This window comes from Sus scrofa, chromosome 14 (assembly GCF_000003025.6).
Source record: "Sus scrofa isolate TJ Tabasco breed Duroc chromosome 14, Sscrofa11.1, whole genome shotgun sequence".
NCBI lineage: Eukaryota > Metazoa > Chordata > Mammalia > Artiodactyla > Suidae > Sus > Sus scrofa.
In genome coordinates, this window is record NC_010456.5 from 63516827 (window position 1) to 63543649 (window position 26823).

The following is a 26823-nucleotide window of genomic DNA, read 5'->3' on the forward strand; positions in this document are numbered from 1 at the left end:
CTCCTGTAATCACTATAACCTAGGAAGAGGAATCCTTTGAATGCCCAGATTCAAGGCCCATCCTTGGCAGAGAAGTGGGAAGGGACTCGGCCCCTTTTAAACTACACTGGCTGAGAAAAGGATGGGCATAAGGGTTTGATCATCAGATCCTGTCACTGCCACCTAAAGTGGGATGGGTGTCTACAGGTGAAAACCCATGTTCCTAGTGATTTATAACTCTTCTCTCATCTTTGAAGAACTATCAGAAATCACACTGAATTGACTGTTTCTGCCTACAGTGTGCATCCCAATGACTTCCAGGGTCATTGAAAGAAGTGTAATTGACTGGGAAGCTTGTAAAATATTTTTAGAACACTAGAGCTTCCACCTCATATCTAAGCAAAGGTCAAAAATTTCATTCTTTTTTTTTTTTTTCTTGTTTTGGTCTTTTTATGGCCACACCTGCAGCATATGGAGGTTCCCAGGCTAGGGGTCTAATCAGAGCTGTAGCTGCTGGCCTATGCCGGAGCCACAGCAACACCAGATCTGAGCCGCATCTGTGACCTACACCACAGCTCATGGCAATGCTGGATCCTTAACTCACTGAGCAAGGCCAGGGATCAAATCTGCAACCTCATGGTTACTAGTAGGATTTGTTTCCCCTGTGCCACGACGGAAACTCCATATTTCCATTTTTTTAATGATGCCTTATATGTTATAGTTTTTAGTATAATCATTTTCTCCATCATTTTCATAAAGTGTTGCTGAATATAAGCTGGACCTGTTGTCAGTTCCTTTTAGAGCACATTCAGTAAGAACTTTTATTATTAGAATACAAATAAGCGTAATGAAGAACACATGTCTAAATACAACCTATCATGATGAAAATATGGATGTGGATGATGGTATGGGGAGTTCCCTGGGGGTCTAGTGGTTAGGACATGGTGTTTCCACTGCTGTGGCCCAGGTTCAATCTCTGGTCTAGGATCTAAGACTTCCGCTGCATGAGGTGGCAAAAAAAGGAAAAAAAAAAAAAAAAGGATATAGATGATGGTACAACACCCACCCCTGTTAAGAAGTCTGAGATCCTGGAGGCCAGAATGTCAAGTTATGGGCTCTCTCACTGGCAGTGCGGACAGACAGCGGGGTAGTATTAAAAGGAAGCAGCCTGGAGCCAGATGGCCAGTGACTCTGCCATTTGCCAGCTATGTCCCTGGGGCAAGTTATATCAGCTGTCTGTGCCTCAGTTTCTTCAATTTTTTTTTTGGCCACACCCTTGACATATGGAAGTGACTGGGCCAGGGATCAAACTTGTACCACAGCAGCAACTCAAGCCACTGCAGTGACAACCCCAGATCCTTAACTTGCTACATCATAAGAGAACTCATCTTCATTTTTTTAATGGGGTGATAACTTCATAGAGCTTTTGTGAGATCTAAAGGAGTCAATTCAAAACTATTCTCAGTGAATTCTCAAACACTCAGAATAGTGCCTGGCACAGTATAGGACATGTTTTCTTTTTCTTTGTCTTTTCTGTCTTTTTAGAGCTGTACCTGCAGCATATGGAAATTCCCAGGCTAGGGGTCAAATCAGAGCTGCAGCTGCTGGCCTACACCATAGCCATAGCAATGCTCAACCAGGGCCACATCTGTGACCTACACCACAGCTCATGGAAACGCTGTGAGGCCAGGGATCGAACCTGCATCCTCATGGATACTAGTCAGGTTCACTTCTGCTGAGCCACAACAGGATCTCCTAGGAGATATTTTCAACACCATCACTGCAAGCATCCTGTGAATCGCATTCCATTTATGTAATGCGAACTGGTGGATCTGGATCACATAGGCAACTACCTAAGCCCCATCAGACAGCTGCTTTTAATAATTATGTCAGAAGAAATCAAAGAATCTGCCTATTATATTCATCCTAGACAAACAGGCTTTAGTGTATAGTAATCTCTTTTCATTATTACCTCCAATTTGGAAAGCAATGATTCCAAGCACAGATTTTGCCCTAAGACATCCAGATACATAAAATTTCAGCTTTTAAAACAAATACATTAGTTGTTGACTGACCAATACACAAAAAGATGCCAGCCAGAGCTGCTTTAAGTCAGTGGTTCCTAACTGGAGGTACACCCCAGAATCACCTGTGGAACTTTAAAAAAAAAACAGATGCAGGGAGTTCCCTGGTGGTCTAGTGGTTAGGACTGGGCACTTTCACCGCTGTGGCCTGGATTCAATCCCAAGTCTGGAAACTAAGATCCATCATCAAGCCGCTGCACACTTCAGCCCAAAACAACAACAACAACAACAACAACAACAACAAAACAAACAAAACAAAAAAAAAAACCAAAAAAAACACATGAATCCAAGAACCCAGCCAGGGAGACTAATTCCATCAGCATCTTATCTCCAAAGGGCCCCTTGATGATTCCAAACTATGCCCACAATTAAGAACTCCGACTTGGGAGTTCCCATTGTGGCTCAGCAGGCTGAGAACCTAACATGGTGTCTGTGAGGATGCAGGTTCGACCCCTGGCATGTCAGTGGGTTGAGGATCCAGTGCTGCTGCAAGTTATGACATAGGTTGCAAATGTGGCTTGGATCCAGAGTTGCTGTGGCTGTGGCGTAGGCCCCAGCTGCAACTCTGATTCAACTCCTAGTGCAGGAACTTCCATATGCCATGGGTGCTATGGCTTTAAAAAGGAAAAAATAAAAGAATTCTAACTTGGAATCAGTGCCTTTCAACTCTGGGCCCATTTAAAAATCTCAAGCCCACGCCCCTCAGACCCCCTGAATCAGGAACTGACCAATCATCTCTTTAAAGGTTCTCCAGGTGATTTTCAGAAGGAGTCAGGGCTGGGTGTTACTGCCTTCAATAATAAAATCTTCTGACAAACACGAGACATGATTTATTACATATACATTTTCAGCAGTATATCTGCAGGTGACTCTTGATTACAAGGTAGAGGAATACGGAGTCCACTGATAACCCAACAGCACAGTACAAAAGAGTCCCCTCCTGGTATCCAAAGGGGATTAAGTGGCTTAGAGACTAAGCATGTTAAGGCCCAGCAGAGAATGGGGATGGGCTTCCTTCTCTCAGCCTGGCTCCCCAGCTCTGGCCTCCATACCTGCCTTCAAATCACCACAGGTTCTTAGGAATACGGGGCTGGCAGACCTGTGCTAATTATCTTGGGTCTCAATTGTACTTTAACTGTGGTTAATGTGCAAACTGACTAATCAGCAGCAGGATAATAAAGAGGTAGCTCTGCTTTGTATGGGTGAGCTCTACTCTTGTTTAATAAAAAGAAAAGAAACTCACAGTGAGTTAATTTTTATTCATTTTTCACCTTGTCAATGCAACTTGAACTGGGCAAAGACAGGGCAGTTTTAAATCTGACAGTAAGTCATATGTCATTGCTTTAGGAATTCTAAATATTTAAGGGTGCTCACATGCTTTCAGATAAAATCAATACTGTGGAGAAACTGTTTTGAAATTTATATATGCCAATTTGGGGATATGATAGACATAAACTAATAATTTTGTCCCTTAATTAAAAAAAAAATGTTCCAATGCACTTCTGAGGTAAATGCTTCTCATGAGTCAATGGCCAGTGGAACTAGACTCCTCTCTTAAAGCTTCTCTTTTGAGGAATTAGCCTTTTCTTTCTCTTCTATAGTGAATAAGACACTAGGGACTAAATAAGTTACTCCATCTCCTTCAGAATTTATTTTCCCCTTTCCTCCAAGTTTTATTTCATTTTACTTTAATTTTTTTACAAATACAAAAGTTGAAAAAACTATATAAGGAATACCCATATATACTCCACCTAGATTCAACAATTAATATTTTGCCATATTTGATTTTTTTTTCTCTCCCTCTACACATAGGACTCTTGGCAGAACCACAGAAAATAAATGGCTGGAGTTCCCATTGTGGCTCAGTGGTTAATGAATCCGACTAGGAACCATGAGGTTATATGGGTTCAATCCCTGGCCTTGCTCAGTGGGTTAAGGATCCGGTGTTGCTGTGGCTGTGGTGTAGGCCAGTGGCTACAGCTCCGATTAGACCGCTAGCCTGGGAACCTCCATATGCTGCGGGAGTGGCCCTAGAAAAGACAAAAAAAAAGAAGAAAATAAATGTCTGACTTAAATATTACTTCATTCCTAAAAACTTCAGCAATGCATACCCCCTGGAAGAGAGAGAGTTCCCTGTATAGCTTCGATACTATTATCACTGTTAAGAAAATGATCAATAATTTCCTAACGGTATAGCCAGTACATTTCCAAGTGCCCCTAACTATTCCTAAGATGTCTTTGTACTTTTCATACCTTTATTTTTCTTTTTAGGGCCATACCTGTGGCATCTGGAAGTTCTCAGGCTAGGGGTCGAATTGGAGCTGCAGCTGAGGCCTATGTCACAGCCACAGCAACAGTAGATCCCAGACACATCTGTGACCTATGCTGTAGCTTGCAGCACTCTGGTTCCTAAAGCCATTGAGCGAGGCCAGAGATTGAACCTGCCTCATCATGGAGACAATGTTGGGTCCTTAACCCAATGAGCCACAACACGAGCTCCTATATATATATATATATATATATATATATATATATATATATATTTTTTTTTTTTTTCCAAATCCCTGGTGAATTTATCATGGAGTCATGTAATGTGCTCACTAAACACACTAGTTCCATGAGAAATGCCTGTCAGACCATGGATTCTTTGTGGCCATTAAAGAAAGCAACTTCCTGCTTTTGCAGTTATTAACTTAGGATTTATTTGTATTGCTTTCAGTGTGTCCTAAGCTCTGCTTTCTTTTGACTGGTCTACAGGAGGGTCTGCGATGTCCACAGCGGTATCCATGAAATTGAGTTAGTAACGAAGTGTACAAAAGAAGATCAGTTTTACCTCGAAAGTTCTCTCTAGCCTTCATTTCTTTTCACAAATCTTTCGTTCAGGGTAAACGCTGCCCTGCCATTCTACCTGAGTAAGTAAATCTTGGTAGTAGCTAACAGGTCATGGTATGAGAATCCTTAGAAGTGTTTATAGGAGTTCTTGTCGCGGCGCAGTGGTTAACGAATCTGACTAAGAACCATGAGGTTGTGGGTTCGATCCCTGGCCTTGCTCAGCGGGTTAAGGATCCAGTGTTGCTGTGAGCTGTGGTGTAGGTTGCAGACAGGGCTCGGATCCCGCGTTGCTGTGGCTCTGGCCTAGGCCGGCGGCTACAGCTCTGATTCGACCCCTAGCCTGGGAACCTCCATATGCCGCAAGAACAGCCCAAGAGATGGCAAAAAGACAAAAAAAAAAAAAAAAAAAAAAAAAAAGTGTTTATAGCCTTGTAGCATCGCAAACATTTAAATTTTACTTTAAGGCTGATGTGCAGAAACTGAGAGGTTGCGTAACTATGGCGGTAAAAGTGGTGGTGATGGTAGTGGGAGAGGTGATGGTGGCAGTGATGGGGTTATGGTGATGGGGAGTTATGGGGGTCATGGTGATGGTGAGGTCATAATGATAATCGTGGTGGTGGTGGTGATGGTGGCAGTGATGCGGTCATGGTGATGGGGTAGTGGTGGTCCCCATTTCAGGTGCTTGCCCCCAAACAAGTATATATTCTGAAATATCAGCCATAGTTAGGTTCACTCGAGGACCTGCTACTCCATTATAGATCTAGGCATATGTGCTACCTCACAGCAATGTTTTACTGGTAACCAAGGGATCACCTTTCACCTGCAATTTTGTAAGTTTTATGGGGTTTCCTTAGAGCATAGAGAATTTTAGCTATGTTGTTTTTTTCTGTTTTATTTTGGATTCATTTTTTTGGCTGCATCAGCAGCATGTGGAAGTCCAGGGGCCCAGGATCAAACCCATGCCACAGCAGTGATGATGCTGGATCCTTAACCCACTGAGCCACAAAGGAACTCTAAATTTCAGGTATTTTGACATTTCTAAGTGTTACCAATATATCCAGTAACATTCCACTTCAATTGAGACCATAAAGAGATCAGGATTACCCAACTAGGATAATGACCACAGCTAACAGCCAAGCAGAGAGTTCTTCAGAAAATCTCAACTAATACCTGGGGCCACACTTTACACCTAAAAGTTTAGCTTCATTGTTTAAGCCAAGTACTTCCTCTGGTGCTAACACCCACTTAAACCATGGCATGCCCCTACAATCACTCTACAAAGGGTGTTTTGTTTGACCAAATACTGAAGAGCCACTATAGTCACCTCTGTAAGGCTTGCAAAGAATGTTCTAGAGAGTATACAGCATTACACTAGGCACTGCAGGTCTTTATGAAGCACGACGTACACCTGTGAGTCTGGAGGTCGGCATCTCCAGACAGGTGGGAACAACCACGGTCTGACTATCTGCTGGTCGACCTTTATTTTGGTGATAATAAGTGTCTATCACTTATTTATCTGCTCCAATTTACCTTCATTATGTAGTGAATCAAGAAGTCCAGCATGATTTCACCAATTATTGACATTGCTAAATATTATAAGCCATCTTCCAAAGTAGTTTTATAGCCTAAATGGTTTCATTCATCATTACCCTGACCATAACACATTTCATCCTGACTCTGCATATTTAAAACCATGTATTGTGTGTTTCTAGAATAATGACCCATTCTGAGCACATACGCAGCAGGACTCTGGTGCTAGGACCTCTTAACCAACCTCCATTTAACCACCATTACCAGAAAGAAGACATTGCATAAGCACCAAATGATCCTAGCAGAGATTCTGGAAGAAAGCAGAATACCGGCAACACCTTGAAAAGGCCCATCCCAGGCTAAGGGACCAAAAACGTGACCAATCTAATCTTTAACTTGCTGAAAACCATGTCAGCAAATTCCACTGTGCATACACAGTTTGTTGAGAAAAATCAAACATCCATGTGGATAATGTCAGTGACTTTAGCTACAGATGATTATTAACTCTTTAAAACATGGCAAGATTTAGCCTAGAAAGGAGAAAGTTATCCATGCCTTTCCCAGGGCTTTCAAAGTGCCTCTCTGTGGGATTTCAGAGATGGGTCTGCAGAGGAGGTTCATTTGTGGAACACTGATTTTTTTCTTTAACTGGCAGGACAGGAAGACTTACAAATGTTATATCACACATGCAGAAATAAGAGTTCTCACCGTGTGACCAAGAGCGTGATTCGATCATACACGTGAAAGTTTAACGATGAGAGATTATTCTGCGAAGGATGCATACCTGCTCTTTGGATGGCACCAGGAGTTCTTCGATCATCATGCTGTCCCGGGCGTAGGAGCTTCTGTTCAAGGTGTAAGACCTATCCGAACTGAAGGAGCGGAGGCTGTTGTAGTTACAGTTAACCGTTCAAGGGTGGGAGATGATGATGAGATGAATAAAAGAATATTAATGCATGCACTTTTAAGAACAGGCAAGATGGCTAAAAACATCAATGAAAGGCATTCTGGAAAAGACATCATCAAAAATAAAATTCCTTATTTTTGAGGACATTTCTTAAGCTTAGACCACCTGATGATCAGGTTTTGTTTAAAATCAGGCCATTGGGTGTTATGTCTGTGAGATGAAATGAATGAAAACTTGAGATGTTTCACTATGACAGTCGAACCACTATGACAAGTGAGAAAAACCAGATGACTCTGGATAATTTGAGAGATTTTTGTTGTTGTTAAGACCTCATTTTAGAGTTTCCTTTCCATTTTTACCTAGTTTGTACCATTTTTTTTTTCTGCCTTTTTTTTAGGGCCATGCCCACCGCATATGAAAGTTGCCAGGTTAGGGGGCGAATCGGAGCTATGGCTGCTGGCCTATGGCACAGCCACAGCCACGTGGGGTCGAAGCCAAGTCTGCCACCTACACCACAGCTCATGCAACGCCAGATCCTTAACCCACTGAGTGAGGCCAGGGATTGAACCCACATCCTCATGGATCCTAGTTGGGTTTGTTAACCACTGAGTCATGAAGGGAACTTCTAGCTTGCACTATTAAATGGAATTATGCCTGCTGTAAATGTACCCATTAATAAAACTTTGGGAACTAACCTATCCAGAGCTCTGATTTATAGTTCTACTCATGGAAAACATGAAAAAAGAAGTACTAGTATGAATACCCCTTACATGATCTTCTTTGCCATCTTTCTGGCCTTAAAAAAATTCAAATTCCATGTATGATTATTTGGTCTTCCTTTCCTGTGCTCTTTTTTCTTCACTCCTTTTACTGTTTTCTCTTCTAGCCTCTCTCAAATCCTCCACACAGCCTTGAACTTCCCAGAGTGCAGGACCCCTGATGTCCTGAAGTGCTACTCACCACCTGGGCCTCTTGGGGGATGGGCAACATGGGCGAAGGTGGTCAGAGGTATAAACTTCCAGTTATAAAATAAGAGGTCCTGGGGATGTCATGGAGAGCCTGCTGCCTATAGTTTATAATCCTGTTTTGCCTACTTGAAAGTTCTAAGAAAGTAGATCTTAAAGGTTCAAATTGTTAAAAAAAAAAAAGTGCAACTCTGGATGGTGATGGAGGTTAACTAGACTTAACTGTGATCATTTCACAATATATACATATATCAAATCATTATGTTAGATATCTGAAACTAGGTTATATACCAGATAAATCTTTTTTTTTTTCTTTTTTTTTTCTGTCTTTTTTTTTAGGGCTGCACCTGAGGCATATGGAAGTTCCTGGCCTAGGAGTCGAATCAGAACTGTAGCTGCTGGCCTATGCCACAGCCACAGCAATGTGGGACCCAAGCCCTATCTGTGACCTCACTGGATCCTTAACCCACTGAGTGAGGCCAGGGATTGAACCCACATCCTCATGGATGCTAGTTGGGTTCATTACTGCTGACCCATGAAAGGAACTCCCTATATCTCAATTTAAAAAAAGAAACCCATAGAGTAAGTGACTCTGGTAACCCTACATGTATCTATAGAGGGTACGCTGGCAGATGGGGATGGCAGTTCATCTGAGCCTTGGTAGAACCCCTCGTGATCCTTCAGGAACAGAACTGATGGAGACAGGAAGAGATATTTCGAGGCCATTTCCCATTACCTCCGTACCTCGCCTGTCATGGTAGGCTGTCGTGAGGTAGCTTTTCACTGCCTCCCATTTTGAAAGGGGTCTGAGGCTTCCTACAGTGTTCTCCTTGGAAGAGAGCTGCAGAATACGAGACTGCTTAGCTGTAGTCTGGAATTGGCTCCTTAATGATGGGCAGCCCAGAACCAGCATGGTGGACATACAGCCCCTTCTCTTTCGGTGGCATCCTTTCTAGGGTAGAGGACAAGGACCATGGGAAGTAGCCCTACCTATGAACGAATAAACTGAATCTAACCATGGCAGACTTTGACCTTGTCTTGCTTTGTCTGTGCTTGACAGGGGAAAGAGCAAAGAAGAGGTAAACAAAGAATGACTCTGTGCTTACACAAAATGATACATTTTCTCTGCCACCTTTACTAAAGGCATCTACGGATATATTTTGGATATACTAAATATTATCTAAAAGTGGGTATTTTTGTATCAAGACACAGAGGTGTCTAAATGAGAGGCGTTATTCTAAGTGTCTACACAAATGAATGGGTACATTCTTCCAGGATTAGAGCCTCAGCCTTCTCCAGAATCTCAGAGGGATCTCTGACCTCAAAATAGAGCCATCATTTAGTGCATCCAGCAAATACTTACTAAGTGACTATTATGAGCAGCACACAATATTGGAAACTGGATATAGAAATATATATATTTAAAAAAAAAAAAAAGGAACATTATCCCTGCCTAGAGCTTACCTAGCAAGCTGTGTGACTCTGATGGCTTGCACGGCCCTCTAGGGCACAATCATATAACCCAACACTTTCTTTTTTTTTTTTTTTCCCTGTTTCCATTGCAAAACTTCATTCTTGTTCTTACTCCTATTCCTAGCCCCTTCCCTTCTCTCAGGCACAATATAAACTTCCTAAAGGCAGGAATTCCCTTTCTAGTCCCTCATTCAACACGATCCAACAGAATTTTCTTCTTCAGCCAAATGATGCACTTGTACTCTGCCTACACTGGCCCAAACACTGAGCACCTGAAGTGGGGCTCGTGTGATGGAAGAGCTGAATTTAACTTTATCTCATGTGGATTTAAATAATCTTGGGGGCCACACCAGTAGCTAGAGCAACTTCTAAGTACTTAGAGCAAGACTCTACTTTACCCCAGTGGGTGTGATTTGAGAGGCTTGGGAACCTCCTCACTCTGCATCAGACATTCATTTCTTTAAATTACGGTTTCCATGGCTTATGCTAATATTGGTGGTACGTGAGAAATCTTTTATCGAATATAAGAACAAATACTTAAAAGTTTTTTTTAAGGATTTTATATTCATTTTAGCTTTAGTTTTTAAATCTAATATTTGCTGAATTTTTTTTTTTAATTTTTTGTCTTTTTAGCTATTTCTTGGGCCGCTCCCACGGCATATGGAGGTTCCCAGGCTAGGGGTCGAATCAGAGCTGTTGCCCCCGGCCTATGCCAGAGCCACAGCAACGTGGGATCCGAGCCGCGTCTGCAACCTACACCACAGCTCACGGCAGTGCTGGATCGTTAACCCACTGAGCAAGGGCAGGGACCGAACCCGCAACCTCATGGTTCCTAGTCGGATTCGTTAACCACTGCGCCACGACGGGAACTCCTGAATTTTTTTGATTAATTTTTTTTTGGCTAAGCTCGAAGCATGCGGAAGTTCCTGGGCCAGGACCTGAACCAGAGCCATAGCAGCGGCTGGATCCTTAACCTGCTGAGCCACCAGGGAACTGCTGCTTATATTTTTTAAAATATCCTTTCTTTCTTTTAACTTATATATGAATGCCAACTAAAGAACAGAGCCTAGAATTGGGACCTATCAATGGCAAAGTCTAAAGATGCCTTCGTTTCATATGTCACTTAACATCATTCTTACGCCTGACCAATTTACATTAGGCAGGTGGAGCCCATGAAATGCATCAAGCTTCACTCTGAATCCTTAATACAAAGAAGTACTTTCAGCTACTAAAGTGAGAGATTATTTGCATGGGGGTCTGGAGGGAATGGAAAGTATTCAATGGTTTTTCATTGAGGTTGAAGGTATTATTCACAGCCATCAGTACACCCTAAGTGTGAAGCAGAGGAAGTGTGAGAAAAACACATGCCTCGGAATTCCAAAGTTACACTAATGCACCTAGCACAACTCAAATAAGATAGCACAAATGACAGCCCTTTGCATCAAGACTTTCCCTTTAAACCCAGTGCAATTTTACCCAGAACTTCATGCACCAGACAACACTGTTAAGGGAAATACATTCCTTAAGTGTTCAGTCAAATTTGAATAAGTAACATGGCTTATCATTTAGTTACTTGCTAATTTTCTCAAATCACAGAACGGATTTTCTAGAGCTGAGCAAGGAAACAAAAAAGGAAAAAAAGCACATGGCAGCACAGCACAGCACAGCACAATGCTTAAGAAAATAAAGATGAGAAAATGAGTCAGGGAAGGGTAGAGAACACTGTCAAAGTGCTGTATCTTCTTACCTGATCTTGGGGCTATTTTTAAGTATTTTTAGAAAAAACAGGAGAAGTGGAAAGCAAAAAAAAAAAATCAGGGGAAAAAAGAAAAAAATGTTATGGTTGAATGAGTTACACATTGAATGTATTCCTTTTTAAATGTTACACTCAGAACTTGGTAATACTCTTAACAATATTGAAAAATAACATGGAGGCTTTACAAATTTTTAAAAATGTTTACCTCTGAGCATAACATCAGTTGCCAATGTAAAAAAAAATGAGTTACATATAACAGCAACAAATAATAATGGTGCAATCGAAGCTAGAAATGTGAAAGCCTCAGAACTGTCTTCTAAAAAAATGATGAGACAATATTCTAGTTTCATCTCTCATGGGAGGTCAGCAGCTACAACTTTCTATATACAAAGGATTAAGTCATGAAATGTAGCTTTTATATATTTTCTGAAGAAGAGAACCAGCTATTAGATTACAAAAGCTATTAAATTGCTAGAGTTTTCCCTTGAGACTCTTTGAGTCTGCATATTTTCAGCTGAAACTTGTTATCTGTGATTACCTGAAATACGACATATTTTTATAAAGGTATTTTTCCCTTCTTTGATAAAGACATCTGCTACAAGGACACTTTAAGGCCGTTTATAAATATACATGTAAAGCAAAATTCTAAAAAAGTTACACAAGTTTCCAAATTCTATGAAAAAAAGAAAGACTGATTCCAAGAAAAATCAATTCAGCATCTAAACTGGCAGCATAAACTCTCGGGTTTACTTTGTGGGAAGTGCCATTTACTATCAGACAATGAAACTTTTTACAACAGATCCTTAAACTGTAGGAAAATGTCCCCAGGGCTCTGGCTTTAGAAGGTTTAATTATTAGCTTTAAAATAACTTGACTGTCAGCAAACATGCTGTTAATCCAACCAGGGGAAAGAGGTCCCCAAATTCTGTATGAGGTCCTGTTTCTTTCACCCCGTGTCAGATAGACTGGAACCAAAGTTTTCCACAAGTTCTACACTTTGGTTTTAAGCACTAGTTTTTTGCCACCATTCCTGCCTGACTTTTGGGGATGTGCTGTTTCACTCTTCACATGTCCCTTGTAAACAAACAGATGGCATAGTTTTCCAAGAGGTACTCAAACCTTAATAGACAATTCCAATACACAACATGTAATTTTTTCCCCCAAGAATGCTCTTTTAAGTCTCAATTATAAATTGCTCTTTGAGCAACAGAGAGAAGGGTGAGCAATCAACACACACACTTCTTACACATGGGAAAATAGGATTTTCCCTTCACTAGAGAACCAAATTTAATTTTGAAACACGTGACCCAGATGGGTTCTCCCAGTTTGGAGGGGGGCTCTTTTGCTATTATGCTTGAAGCCCAGCTGCAGCTCTAAGGGATAGGGTGGTGGGGGAGAAACAGAACAAATGATTAACATGTCCAGTAATGTAAAAGTAAGGACTGAAAACCACAAAGGAAAATAGCAGAGCATGTGTACTGGAGTTGAGAACATTTCAGCACTTTCATGTCCTCATCTAAAAAGCGCATCTGGGGATCATGTGAAACATGAGAATGATTTTGGTTTATGACACATCATGGTAGTTTTAAATTCACGATGAACAAAAAGAGCAATGATAAAAATACCTGGCAGACCGGGCCCCCAGACTGAAGCCCACGTAACCCTCGGCAGGCAAAGAATCATCACCCAGTTCCTTAAGGTCCTGTGGTCCAAGATACTTGTCAGTGTCACCTGTCACTGCATCTTCGCCTGCGGATGTACAAAGCAAGCCCTAGTCAGAAGCATCCCTTTGGAAAAACGTGTCCGTTGTGGAGAAAACGGTTCCTTCGGTCATTAGCAAATCACCCATTTTCTCATATCCATTTTCCCCATCCCCTGGATAATATTTGTAACTGCTGTTTAGAAAGAAAAAGTATAGATAGAGGTTAGTCCACAATTTCACAAGTGCATTTAAGTGGCAGAAAGAGCTCCTGGCATTGAGTACCAATTTTAAAACACTTCCCCTCTCTCTACTTCTTCCCTTCTTCAAGCCCCAGCTGACCAGAAACGTACATCTTTTACCGTCAGCTAGAGTTTTCCTGGCCTGACCATGATGAGGGCAGCTTGTTTGAATGGACCTGGATTGCAAAGCAAGAGGCACCGCTCCATTTCCTGTTCTGGAAATTACACGAGGGACGATAACAGACTTTATTGTAAATGGTCTTCACACACATAGAGGATTTCAATTTTTTTTTTGTCTTTTTTGCCTTTTCTAGGGCCACACCCTCGGCATATGGAGGTACCTAGGCTAGGGGTCGAATCGGAGCTGTAGCTGTCGGCCTACGCCACAGCTAGAGCAATGCAGGATTCGAGCCGCCTTTTCGACCTACACCATAGCTCATGGCAATGCTGGATCCTTAACCACTAAGCAAGGTCAGGGATCAAACCCGCAACCTCATGGTTCCTAGTCGGATTCATGGACCACTGCGCCATGACAGGAACCCCATCAATTGTGAGTTTTTGTAAACAAACAAACTAACAAACAAAAACAAGTTATGGAATCTGAACTACAACTGCTCAACTGGGGAGCCTTGAAACACATCCATTTTGAACCGTTCTGAAGTCTAGCCAATTAACAGTGCTTGAACCCCCCTCAGAAAGCAGCTCTGCCTTCTAGAGAGATCAAATGGGGGCTTCAGCAGTCAGAAAGAAGCACTAGGGCAGTGGCTCTTTCACTGTCAGTACAAAGAGTTAATTGCGTAAAATACTTTTACTAGCTACACACGTATAACATGACCTCACACGGAAAAACCACATTCCAGGAGTGACAGGGCAGGTTTTCCAGATGCCTTTTGCCCTCTGGGACGTTTCCTATCCTTCTCAAAATGCAGCATGGGCTGTGGAAAAGTTCCTTCCACAAACAGGCAAACCCTACCTTCTTTTTACTCTTGTTCTCCTTCTGGATACAAGCTTGGCTGGCCGAGCAAGATTTCAAAGGCGGGGGATGTTATGTTTTCTCAAAGGTAAGCGATTTCACCCATTCCAGCTATATTTTTCCAACCCTTCACTCAGCACCGTTTATAATTTCCATTCATTTAAACTCAGGAAACCGCAAGAGCTCTGCTTTTAAATTACCAATCAAAGCTAAAAATACACTATCAACTACGGGTTTTTTTTTGGCAAGTGTAAAAACTAAACAGATCAACTTTGGACGGCCACCCGGTACACAGAGATTATTTTAAGTAACTTATTTACGGCTGGGCTATTTGCACATTCACTACATAGAAAACAAAAACAGCACACACCAAGCACGACGTAAAGTAAGATCTTACTCTGTGGTAAAGCCATTTCCACCAGGCTGGGCTGATCAAATGTCTTCCTGATGTTTCCAGGAATTCCTCAGGCAGTGATTTAGAATCTACCTCCAAAATCAGCCCAAACAAACCAATCCCTGGGTTGGATCCACCGTCTTCATCACCACCTCCAAGTTCCCCTCATCTTCTCCCCATAGGCACCTGAGAAATTACACATCTTTTCCGACTCATCAGTGTCCCAGGATTTTCAGTATTTTTGATGGAAAAAAAAAAAAAAAGAAGAAAAATCTGGCTACATTTAATTGAGATTAAGATCCTTTTTGATCAGTCCGCAGACATCCTTTTAAAGCTCCTTCTGATTGGATTAAAAACTCCTCTGGCAAGCCTCTAGCAGGACCGAATGGTGACATAAATGCAAGCCCCTGAGTTATTTGTATGTAAATATGAGGACTCCTCCAGTGTAGACTTTCCGTAATTTGATACCGTCGCCCTGATGCCTAACCGGGTAACCGAGACAGCCTTCCATCCAGGGAGAGCCAGCAGCAAGAGCTCCCGCGTTTAACTAGGAGGACCTTATTCTCCAGCCTGAAAGAAGAAACAGCCAACCCAGGTGGAGGAAAAGCAGGAGAAGAAAACAAAGAAGTGGCCAGAGCAGGGAGTGGCCTGAGAGTTCCAGGCAAACTGTAACTTTGTTCTCAGCTGGGAACACCAGGAGCCTGGGTTATTTATGGTCCCCGTCAGGTGGAAGGGGTGGGGGGGGAGAGAAAGAGGGAGGGCCTGCCCTGAAGTTGAGCTTGGGAACCTGCAGGGCAGAGGGAAAGGGTGGTGACTGCCACAATTCTCCAAGCGGCGCTGCAGGACACCCTCCTCAACTGCTGCTTTTTATCCAGAGTGGGAGGAAAGGAGCAGAAGTGAGACAAGCTGGGGAAACAGTAGTGGACGTTCTGTTTTATCTTCCGCACATGTTCTTTCAACTCTTTAATCGGCTCAGAGGAACTAACTGGTCCTGTCTCCTGGAGGGATCCCTGGAGAGGATGCAAGGCAGGAGGGAGCTGGCTCGGCTGTGGAGGTCTCGGCTGCCTGCTGGGTGGGGGGGATGGAGGCAGCCGGGAGGGGCTTCTATCACTGAGCTATTGCCCTGTTACCCTTCCTGGGGGCTTCTGGCCTCCCCTCCCAGCGCTCTACCCTGTTTCTGTTGGCCGTAGCGGGACTTCTGCATCCTGCATCAGGGTCCACAGGAGAGGCAGTTTCAATCGCTTTTTCTCAGAATGGCTAGAGCATGAACTAAAGAGTGTCAAGGGTTTTGAAACTGAAGTAAGTGGTCTGCAGCACTTTTTCATGAGGTAGCATCTCTCCTGGATTGTTACCTAAATATACAGAAACGTGAATCTGTAGCGGCCGATGAAGTGGAGAACAGATTTGTCGTTCAGGGATAAATGCATAAATAATGACTCATGTATTAAGCTGATATGACACCCAGTGCTTTCAATTGATCAGCCCAGCTTTAATCAACATCCTCAATAGGCAGAAATACAGGGAAAGCCATTCAGAATAAGGCCTGGCCCATATTGAAAAATATTCCAAAAAATAATAATACAAACGTAAGAAGAAGAAGCATTTCCAACCATGTAAAGAAAGGAAGGGGAAAATCGTGGTTAAAGATGGTAAAAACGTCTGAGGTTGAATCTGTTTTGCACTTCTGCACTTAAAATACAAACTTCTTAGCAAAGCCTGGTTGGATGAAAACATTCATTCAAGCTTCCCAACAAGGCCTACAATGAAAGGTTCCTTTCTTAAGACTCCTGGGCCAGGAGTTCCCATTGTGGCTTAGAGGAAACAAACCTGACTAGCATTCATGAAGACTCAGGTTCTATCCCTGGCCTCGCTTAGTGGGTTAAGGATCTGGCATTGCTGTGAGCTGTGGCGTAGGTTGCAGAGGTGGCTTGGATCTGGTGTGGCTGTGGCATAGGCCAGTGGCTATAGCTCCAATTCGACCCCTAGCCTGGGAACCTCCATATGCTGCGGGTGCGCGCGCACGCACACACACACACACACACACACACACGCACACGCACACACACACACACACACACACACACACACCTGGCCCAGACTCTCACCACATCCCTCCTGTCCCTCTGTTATGCAGAATTCTTTGAGGCCCTAGAATTCCTGAAAGTCTTTAGACTTTGAACCACAATGGGTGGACTCCCTTGAAGGAAGCTTTACCCCTCTTCTCCTGAGTGATTTCTCCAATTTTTTACTTTTTCTAGAACTCCTCTCTCCCACCATTCACCATCTTAAATTAGGTGCCACTCAGGCAGGCTTGTCTTATTAGACTATATTGGCAGGAAAAATACATGCTGAGTCTCTCCTGTGGGTTAGTGAGAACCCCAAATCAGGAACCCAAATTTTCCTGGGCCTAGTGCACCATAAATATTTTTGGAACTCATGACTGCTTTTATTAAAGAGGTGGGCGGTTTGGCCTTTTCTCCCATCTACATACCACACAACTTCATACTCTTTTGGCACACCAAGCTTGATGACTGGTATACAGTAAAATTTTGATAAAATTAAGCTTCTAGTCTTTTTTTACACATCCTTCTTAGACTTCAGAAATGGTCACTATGAAACCAAAAGAAGCCCAGAGTTGGGATGGGGGTGGGAGGTGTCAATACGTTTGGCCCGAGATTACTCAGAATATTCTTAGGACTATTTAGTGATAGTAATTAAGTAATTATGTATTTACCATTTTAGAATGGTGAAAACTGTTCCTAAAGGGCAAGGAATTTAGAAATAAAGGCAATGATGTTATCTTAATGCAATTTTGCCTGGATTCAAATTGAAGCTTCATCGCTTATTGATTAAGTGACCTTTGGAATGCTGTTTACTCTGAGTCACAGTTTCAACCTCTAGTAAACTGGAAATAACAACTCTGCCTAAAATCTCTTGGGGGGGGATTAAATGAAATAATGCACAAAGAAAGGGCTTAATCAGCACTAATTGTTAGCATTATTCTGTAACACAGCCCAAACATCTGAACTCACATAGTTATCACCTAAAATGCTACTATTGGAGTTCCCGTCTGGTGCAGTGACTGACTGAATAAATGAATGAATGAATAATATTAACAACTAAATCATTCTCAATGAACAAAATAGTCTATAATTATCATATAGTGTAACACACTCCTATACCAAAGAGCAGAAAGGAATGAGATGAACTGTACTGACTCATTAATGGCCTCTAATCCATTTTATAATCCAAAAATATTTTGATTAGGTAGCAGCTTCTGACCAACAGGTACAAATGTGTATAAGCCAACAAAAGTAATTCTATGAATGAACAACACTCATACAATAGCAGATATCTTTAGCTTAAAAAAAAATATGTATAGATTACCAAAACACACACATTTTTACTTACTAAGTATTCGTGTGGGTTTATGTTTCCTAGAAGAGTCTGGTGCAGTGGCCTAACTGTTGTGTTAAAGATAAATCTGACTGTTTTCTGGCAAGGATGGTGTGGTAGCTGGTCTTTAAAGATGCTGTTGGAGTTCCCGTCATGGCGCAGTGGTTAGCGAATCCGACTAGGAGCCATCAGATTTCGGGTTCAATCCCTGGCCTTGCTCAGTGGGTTGGGGATCTGGCATCGCTGTGAACTGTGGTGTGGGTCGGCGGCTACAGCTCTAATTGGACCCCTAGCCTGGGAACCTCCATATGAGGCAGGAGCAGCCCTAGAAAAGGCAAAAAAAAAAAAAAAAAAAAAAGATGCTGTCTTCATCCCATCTGATGAGCCAAGTCCCCTTGTATCCATGCCTTGTGCACTGAACTCTTTTAAAGTCTGGGCTGGCTCGATCTTTGAACAATAAACTGCAGAGGAAGTGATTTTACATGACTTTGGTGTTTGACATAAAAGACACCTTGCAGTTTCAACCTGAGTCTCTTTGGAACACTTGGTCAGGGGAAGTCCATCCCAAGGCAAGAAACTGGAGGACCATGAGGCCACCTCATGTACAAGTGTAAAGAAAGTCAAGGTAGCCGTGTGGCCAAGGTAGCCGTGTGGCGAGAGATGCCAGTCAGCGCTCGGCTGTTCCTACCACCCTCACTGAACCCCCGCCATGCTACTCCTGATTCAGTTGCTCTTTGACTGGAGCCTCTTGAAAGATCTCAAGAACCCAGCTGAACCCTGTTAACTCACATACCCTTGGGAGATGATGATAACACATTAAACTACTGAGTTTTTGTTTCTTGTTTTTTGTTTTTTTCTTTTTAGAGCCACACCTGCAGCATATGGAAGTTCCCAGGCTAGGGGTTGAATCTGAGCTGCAGCTGCCAGCCTACACCACAGCCACAACAACGCCAGATCCATGCTGTGCGTGTGACCTATGCTGCCCCTTGCGGCAACACAAGATCCTTAATCCACTGAGTGAGGCCAGGGATCACACCTGCCTCCTCATGGACACTAGTCGGGTTCTTAACCCCCTGGGCCACAATGGGAAGTCCAAACTACTGAGTTTATAGGTGGGTTGTGACATTGGAGTAAGTAGTGGGAACAGAGGGTAATGAAAAATGACAAGGTTCAAAGGTAAAGCCAAGAGGTCACAGGTCGGTTGCCTAATGCATCCCTAATCAATTAGAATTAGCTCTGCAGCTCGGAATATGATTAGTGTAGACAAAATCCAGGAGGAGCACAGAGGTAAATGCCACAAGAGGAGGTCTCGCCTATTTGGAATAGATGTTACATCTTTCAAAATCAGGAGCAGTGATGTTATTATTGTTAATCCATTTCTGACAATAAAATACCAGAGGCTGGGAAATGTTTATAGAAGAACACAAAATACCCCAAATCAACCTGGAATCCCACCATTTCCCAAATAATAGAAGCTGTTCAGAGGTATTTCACTTCTACTTTCTAGTCCTCTTTCATGACTAGGTTAAGAGGTTTCCTGAACTAAAGTCAACCTTTCAGAGATCCCCACACTCTGTCTACCAGGAAAGGATACAAAATAGAATCAGGGGAGTTTCCGTTGCGGCTCATCGGAAATGAAACTGACTAGGCACCATGAGGTTGCAGGTTTGATCCCTAGCTTTCTCAGGGGGTTAAGGATCCAGCGTTGCTGTGAGCTGTGGTATAGGTTGCAGATACGGCTTGGATCTGGTGTTGCTGTGGGGTAGGCCAGCAGCAAAAGCTCCGATTAGACCCCTAGCCTGGGAACCTCCATATGCTGTGGGTGTGGCCCTAAAAAACAAAAGACCAAAAAAAAAAAAGAATCAAGGACAAAGGCGAGAAAGAGAACAGAATAAATGGTTATCAGGACTGTGGTCAGTTAAAGAGCTTTGCCTCATTTCCTTCTAAGAGTCCAATTCACTGGTCCAGTGTTGGTACACTGGGAAGCTTCAACTTTCTTGCAATCTTCCTTGCAACTTTTCCTAACCCAAGTTCCTTGCAATCTTCTTGTGTTTTTTTTTTTTTTTTTTTTTAATGGCCTCACTCATTGTTTCTGGAAGTTCCCAGGCTGGGGGTTGAATCTGAGCCACAGCTGCAACATACACCACAGCTGTGGCAACACTGGATCCTTAACCCACTGTGCCACCATGAGAACTCCTGTAATCTTTCATTATGTTAATGACTTTTATGGCCCTTCCCACAGCATGGGGAAGTTCCTAGGCCAGTGATCAAACCCACACCATAGCAGTGATCTGAGCCACAGGGTGACAATGCCAGATCCTTAACCCACTGCACTACCAGGGAATTCCACAAATGACTTTTTTATGCTGAATAAATGAAACAGTTATTGGCCTAATATTTAAAAGTGTATTTTCATGCCCCAGGAGTTCTTTTCTTCTCTCCCCTACCCCCCCTTTTTTTTTGCATGTAACTTTTTTTAGCCTTTTCCATCTTAAGTCCATCACCAAGGAATACTTTTATTCCTTTTCCAGGGGTTGAAAGTTGTTTTCCCATCTGGCTGGAGACTAAAATCATAAAGAACATTCCTTAAAGTACCTATACTAAATTATATTGCCTGAAACTTTGCTCAGAAGGGCTTAATTCCTCTAATGTGAAATGCAGAATCTCCCCAAGGAATGTAGTTTTTAACATTATAAAGCCAAAAACAACAGTTCAAAACACCTCCAAATGAATTGATAGTAGAAAACCTCCAAATTACATGGGATTTTTTTTAAAAGCTAGATTAAAAAGAATAAAGAGGAATGTAGTCTCTATATATAGTCTCTATATGCTAGTGATTTATTAGGAGTTGATTACTTAATAGAACTCAGAAAACAGTCTTATGGACAAGTAGTTAATGATCAGAATTGAGAAGACAAATTTACTGTGCTTATTCTGAAAAAAAAAGTGATTTTTCTGATCATCACATAGCAAAGAGAGGAGATGGAAATTACTGGGAAGATAAATCCTTCAGCCATCTCTAGTCTACATTATAGAACAGAGGAATGAGATCACATCATTATAATCAACACCTATATTTATTGAGCATTTACTATATTCTAGCCATCATTTGGTTCTCTGTAAGTATTATCTTGTATAATTTGCATGACAACCTTACAGAATAGAATTGTTATCTCTCTTTCAAGATAAAGAAAAGCCAGTTCACAATAGTAGAATAAACCACTCAAGATCACTTAGCATATGGGGGAAATTGGATTCAAAATCAGATTGTTTGACTGCAGAGCCCTACTTTTAACTGCTGCCAAACTCTGTGCTATTGTACAAATACAATGGGAAATTGGTAACCAAAATATCAGCTCCATGAAGGTGGAGGTTTTTGTCTGTTCCATATCCGGTGCCCAGTACGATGCCTGACACATAGTAGGTGCTCAATAAACATGTGTGATGAAAGGTCAGTGATTGCCCTTGGAGAAGGTGACTATTACTGGAGCAAGAAGAAGGGAGACTTACTTTTCACCGTAAACCCGTGTACTTTGGGAATTTTATACCACGTGCATCTATCACCTATTCAAAAAATGAATAAAATTAAAACAAAACAAAATATAGGGACTACAGATAAGTCACACAGGCTGTGTGTTCCATACACCAGAAAAGGTGCTTTGACATCCATCCATCTGCAGGTAGATATTAAGACATGTATGTGTACCAGCAAGTGTCTGGCAAACATGGAGCAGAACTGATGTGACATTTGACCTTACGTGCTTCTTTAAGAGATGGAAGAGAAGAAATGAAGTGACAAGGCAAGAAGAAGGGGATGTACATCGTTGACATGGTACTTCTGGTAGCTTTCCGATGTCCTAAAGCAGCAGTACTCAACCTGGAGGATGCATTAGAGTCACCTGAAAACTTGCTTTTCTATTAAGTTCCCAGAATCTGATACTGCTGGTCTAGGGACCACACTTTGAGAACCACTGGTCTAAAGGATCCTAAATGACAGTGATCTAATGGCATACAGAATTCAGTGTCTGCTTTCCTGGTGGCAATTACTAGCATCATTAAAACGTCAGCTTCAGCAACTGAACTCAGTGAATGAGTACAGTGTTTCTCAAATTTCAAGACATACATTTTGTCACCTGGGGATCTTGCTAAGATGTAGATACTGGAGTTCCCTTCGTGGCTCAGTGGTTAATGATCCTGACTAGGATCCATGAGGATGCAGATTTGATCCCTGGCCTCTCTCAGTGGGTTAAGGATCCTGCATTGCTGTGGCTTCGGTATAGGTTGGCAGCTGCAGCTCTGATTTAACCCCTAGCCTGGGAACTTCCATATGCTGTGGGTGTGGCCCTAAAGAGAAAAAAAAAAAAATGTAGATGCTGATTGCACAGGTCTATGGTTAGCCCTGAGATTGTACATGTGTAACAAACCCCCAGGTGACCTCAAACCCCACTTTGAGTGGTGGGACAGCAGAGCACTGGGTTAGTACCTAGGCTGTGAGGCATTTAGTCTCTAGCAAAGAAGAAAAGACCGGGAGTTCCCTTGGTGGCGCAGTGGTTAACGAATCCGACCAGGAACCATGAGGTTGAGGGTTCGATCCCTGCCCTTGCTCAGTGGGTTAACGATCCGGCGTTGCCGTGAGCTGTGGTGTAGGTCGCAGATGCGGCTCGGATCCCGCGTTGCTATGGCTCTGGCGTAGGCTGGTGGCTACGGCTCCGATTAGACCCCTAGCCTGGGAACCTCCATGTGCCGCAGGAGCGGCCCAAGAAATGGCGAAAAGACAAAAAAAAAAAAAAAAAGAAGAAAAGACCGGGATGCAATCAATGATACAAATACTACAAGTCTGCTCTTTCTGGCTCTGAGGGATTCTGTACTACGTAACGTGCTAACCACTTCATATGTAATCCTCAATCCAGTGAAGCAGCTACTATTATTTCCAGTTACCATAACACACATCTAGTTAGTGATGGAGTCTGGATTAGAACCCACACTCTCAGGTGGTGGAACCCAGACTCTTTCCCACCACACCACCCATGACAGAAGGTGTGCCAGAAGAGTTACAAAGTATTACAAGAGGGCAAAGGAAGACGGCAGCATAGCACATCTGACTGCGTATATCTGGGAGATGTGGAATGGAGGGTGTGTGAGTAAAGACTGGGAGAGATGAATGGAAATGGCTGAGAGGGAAAGAACAGGAATGCTACAGAACAGCAAGCTCCTGACTTTCCTAAAGTCACAGGTGACTTGGTTGTAGGAAATGGGCTGGTTGGGTCACCTTTTTAGGGCTCCTGAAATTGGATGATGATTAACCATTGCCATCCAAGTGACAAGCAACGTATACCCAACGGTGGGTGAGAATGCAGTGACTCTGTCAACCCACAGTGCTTTTGTTTTTTTTTTAAACTGAAGTCCTAAACTCTTAAAGCCCCCACTTCCTCTCATGCTCTCCTAGCCTAATTCCTTATTGTTATTATTACTACTGTTACTGTTATTTTGGCCACACCTGCAGCATGTGGAAGTTCCTGGGCCAAGGATGGAACCCAAGTCCCAGCAGTGGCAATGCCGAATCCTTAACTACCAGGCCATCAGGGAACACTTCTTCTGGCCTAATTCTAACTCTATAGCAGGAACCAGGTACATCGTTGTATCCATCTAATTAAAAAGAAGAGGGACCATGATTTATTTTGTACCTACTATATATGGTGGTCACTGTTTTAAATGCCTTATGTGTATGTTATTTTTTTGTCATCACAGCAACTCTATGGTATTATTAGCCCCTTTAGAGACAAATACCAGCATATATATATATATTTTAAGGTTTAAATAAGGGACATAAAGATCCAGATACTTTTAGAGAGAAAAAATCTTTCCCATCAATTCAAAACCTTAATAATACAATGTCTACCTCCCCTAATATTCAGGCAGTAAATTTTCATTATAGAAAATCCAGGAGTTCCCGTCGTGGTGCAGTGGTTAACGAATCCGACTAGGAACCATAAGGTTGCGGGTTCAGTCCCTGCCCTTGCTCAGTGGGTTAACGATCCAGCATTGCCATGAGCTGTGGTGTAGGTCGCAGATGCGGCTCGGATCCCGCGTTGCTGTGGCTCTGGCATAGGCCAGTGGCTACAGCTCCGATTGGACCCCTAGCCTGGGAACCTCCATATGCCGCAGGAGCGGCCCAAGAAATAGCAAAAAGACAAAAAAAAAAAAAAAAAAAAAAAAAAAGAAAATCCAAATGACTCTATTGGCTCACATTTTTTTCCTCAATCCTACAGAATCTGGATTTTCAGAACAGCAAGCAAATAGGAATAGGAAGGAAGAGGAACATGGTCGCATTAGGACGCTGATTCACTCAAATTTAATTCTAAAAGTCTACCTCTCACCTAGAGTCACATAATAAATAGGGCAAAGTTACTTAGATTTCAGATCCGCTTGCATTTCATCTTTTGGTTTGCAGGGGGAAGAGCTGGTATAAATCAAGGATCCCTGTGCATATTCTGAGAGACTGAATAAAAGGAAGGTATAGTGCAGACAACTGCAATGGCAGTGTTCTGTTACTTAGTTCACAAGGTTCTGGTGCGTGGCTCTGGCACTTCCAGGTCAGGCTGGAGGACAGAGTGGGGGATGGGGGAATCCTCGGGACTCCATTGTCTTCTAGGAAGGCGGGAGGTTCAGGGTGAGGCTGATCAAGCCCAAGGTAAAGAAGGGAGTTCGTGCTCTTTCCTGCCCCCTCCTCTCCCCAGAGGCTCCTCGGTTTGGCTGGAGCTGGAGAGTTGTGGTTGGGGTGGGGTGGGGGCTTTCACTTAACCCTTTGTTTTCCAGCCTCTCCTGGCAGCAGTGGTTGTCTTTTCAAAACATAAGCAAGGAGCTCCCATTGTGGCTCAAGGGAAACAAATCTGACTAGTATCCATAAGGACGCAGGTTCGATCTCTGGCCTCGCTCAGTGGGTTAAGGATCTAGTGTTGCCGTGAGCTGTGGTGTTGGTTGCAGACTTGGCTCAGATCTGGCATTGCTGTAGCTGTAGTGTAGGCCGGTGGCTACAACTCTGATTCGACCCCTAGCCTGGGAACCTCCATATGCCGTGGGTGCGGCCCTGAAAAGAAAGAAAGAAAGACGAAAAACATAAACTAAGTTCTGGAATGGTCTATATTCTTCTTTCTTCTCTAAAGATGTGAGAGCAAAGGGGTAAGTTGAGGCAATGGGGTAAGATGAGCAGTGGGTGACATGGGTGGTCTTGAGAAGCCCCTCTCCTTTTAAGGAATTCATGTACCTCTCACCTTTCCCCTCTCCCAGGAGGGTCACCTGCTGAGTTCTTTCTGGCCTTTCCCTAACTCCAGGTGCTCTGAAGATCTTGGCTTCCTAGGTGGCCCAAGGGAACTGGGCTTAAATGGCAAAGTTTGCAAATCTCTTAAGAAACAAGAAGGAGATGCTGTTATCCCACAGGACAAACGACGCTTTCTGCTCAGGCTGGTTGGTTTTTTTTGGGGGGGTACAAAGTCAGTTTGGTTCTTTCCTCCTAAACATCATTCTGCTCTTTGTGGCTAGATGTACCTTTAAAAAAAAAAAAAAAAAAAAAAAAAAAAAAAAAAAACTGTATAGCAATTGACTGTTCCTTAATCCCAGCTAGATACAACTTCTAAAGAAAGCGTGCATGACTCAGTGTTGGAGCCTTTCCAGGTGGAGCAATGAAAAACGTCCCCTGTGATCTTGGTTGGGTTAATAAACAAACCCATCCCAGAAAGGAAAAAGGATTTTGTGTCTTTCCTAGAAGAGGTAGAAAAAGAAAATTACAGACACTATAATTTTCTCCTATTTTTATCGATACTCATTGTCTGTAATCCAGAAATTACCCTCAGTCACCTAAGTAAGATTCGACATTACACTGATTTGGTCAAACGAACACCTTATTTTTGTTTTTTGTTTTCCTCTTTTTGTCCTTTTAGGGCCGCACCAGAGGCATATGGAAGTTCCCAAGCCAGGGGTCGAATAGGAGTTGCAGCCAGGCCTACGCCACAGCGACAGCGATGCGGGATCTAAGACACATCTGCAACCTACACCACAGCTCATGGCAATGCCGGACCCAGTAAGCGAGGCCAGGGATCAAACCGTGTCCTCATGGATACTAGTTGGGTTCGTTACCACTGAGCCACAATGGGAACTCCAAATGAACACCTTAGATGAGAGAGAAAGTTCAGGTAGTGAGCAGTATAAGGTTAAACAGTTCTCATTATCTAAAATCAATGCCACATTAAAGACTAGGCGAGTAACAGATAAATTACTCGCCACAAACTAGCCCTGTGAAATCAAGGCTAAAATGAAACCAATTAAAATGATTCTTATAAAGAAATTAGGTTGCTAAATTCAACGTGGCCATGTTGTACCAGTTGGTTCTTTCTGTTCACTCTTTCTTTGCAACTAACTCGTCTAGACTCCACCCGACATCCAGCCCTCACTGGTATTGGCTCTTCATTTTAGGTGTATCAGGACCATGTGTGCAAAACAGGAAGATGCTGTCTGCGCCCGGGGGTAAAGCAGTAGCAGTATGGTGTACACTTTGTGGGCAAGGATTTGGCCTCTTTCTTCCTCCTCTTACACCCCA

The 26823-nt window shown here is 42.8% G+C and overlaps 1 protein-coding gene and 1 long non-coding RNA gene across 2 annotated transcripts in view; one reads left to right on the top strand and one right to left on the bottom strand.

Annotated features, from left to right (window-relative positions):
* The window catches only part of ANK3 (ankyrin 3), a 393067-nt gene that overhangs the window by 100673 nt on the left and 265571 nt on the right, over positions 1–26823 (bottom strand). The window contains 2 exon segments of the mRNA XM_005671012.3: positions 7210–7312; positions 13152–13275. Of these exon segments, the coding sequence (XP_005671069.2) occupies positions 7210–7312; positions 13152–13275 (227 nt within the window).
* LOC102158192 lies at positions 14237–19096 on the top strand. The gene is made up of 2 exons (XR_307563.3): positions 14237–14528; positions 14898–19096. It is a non-coding gene; the product is annotated as an uncharacterized LOC102158192 (long non-coding RNA).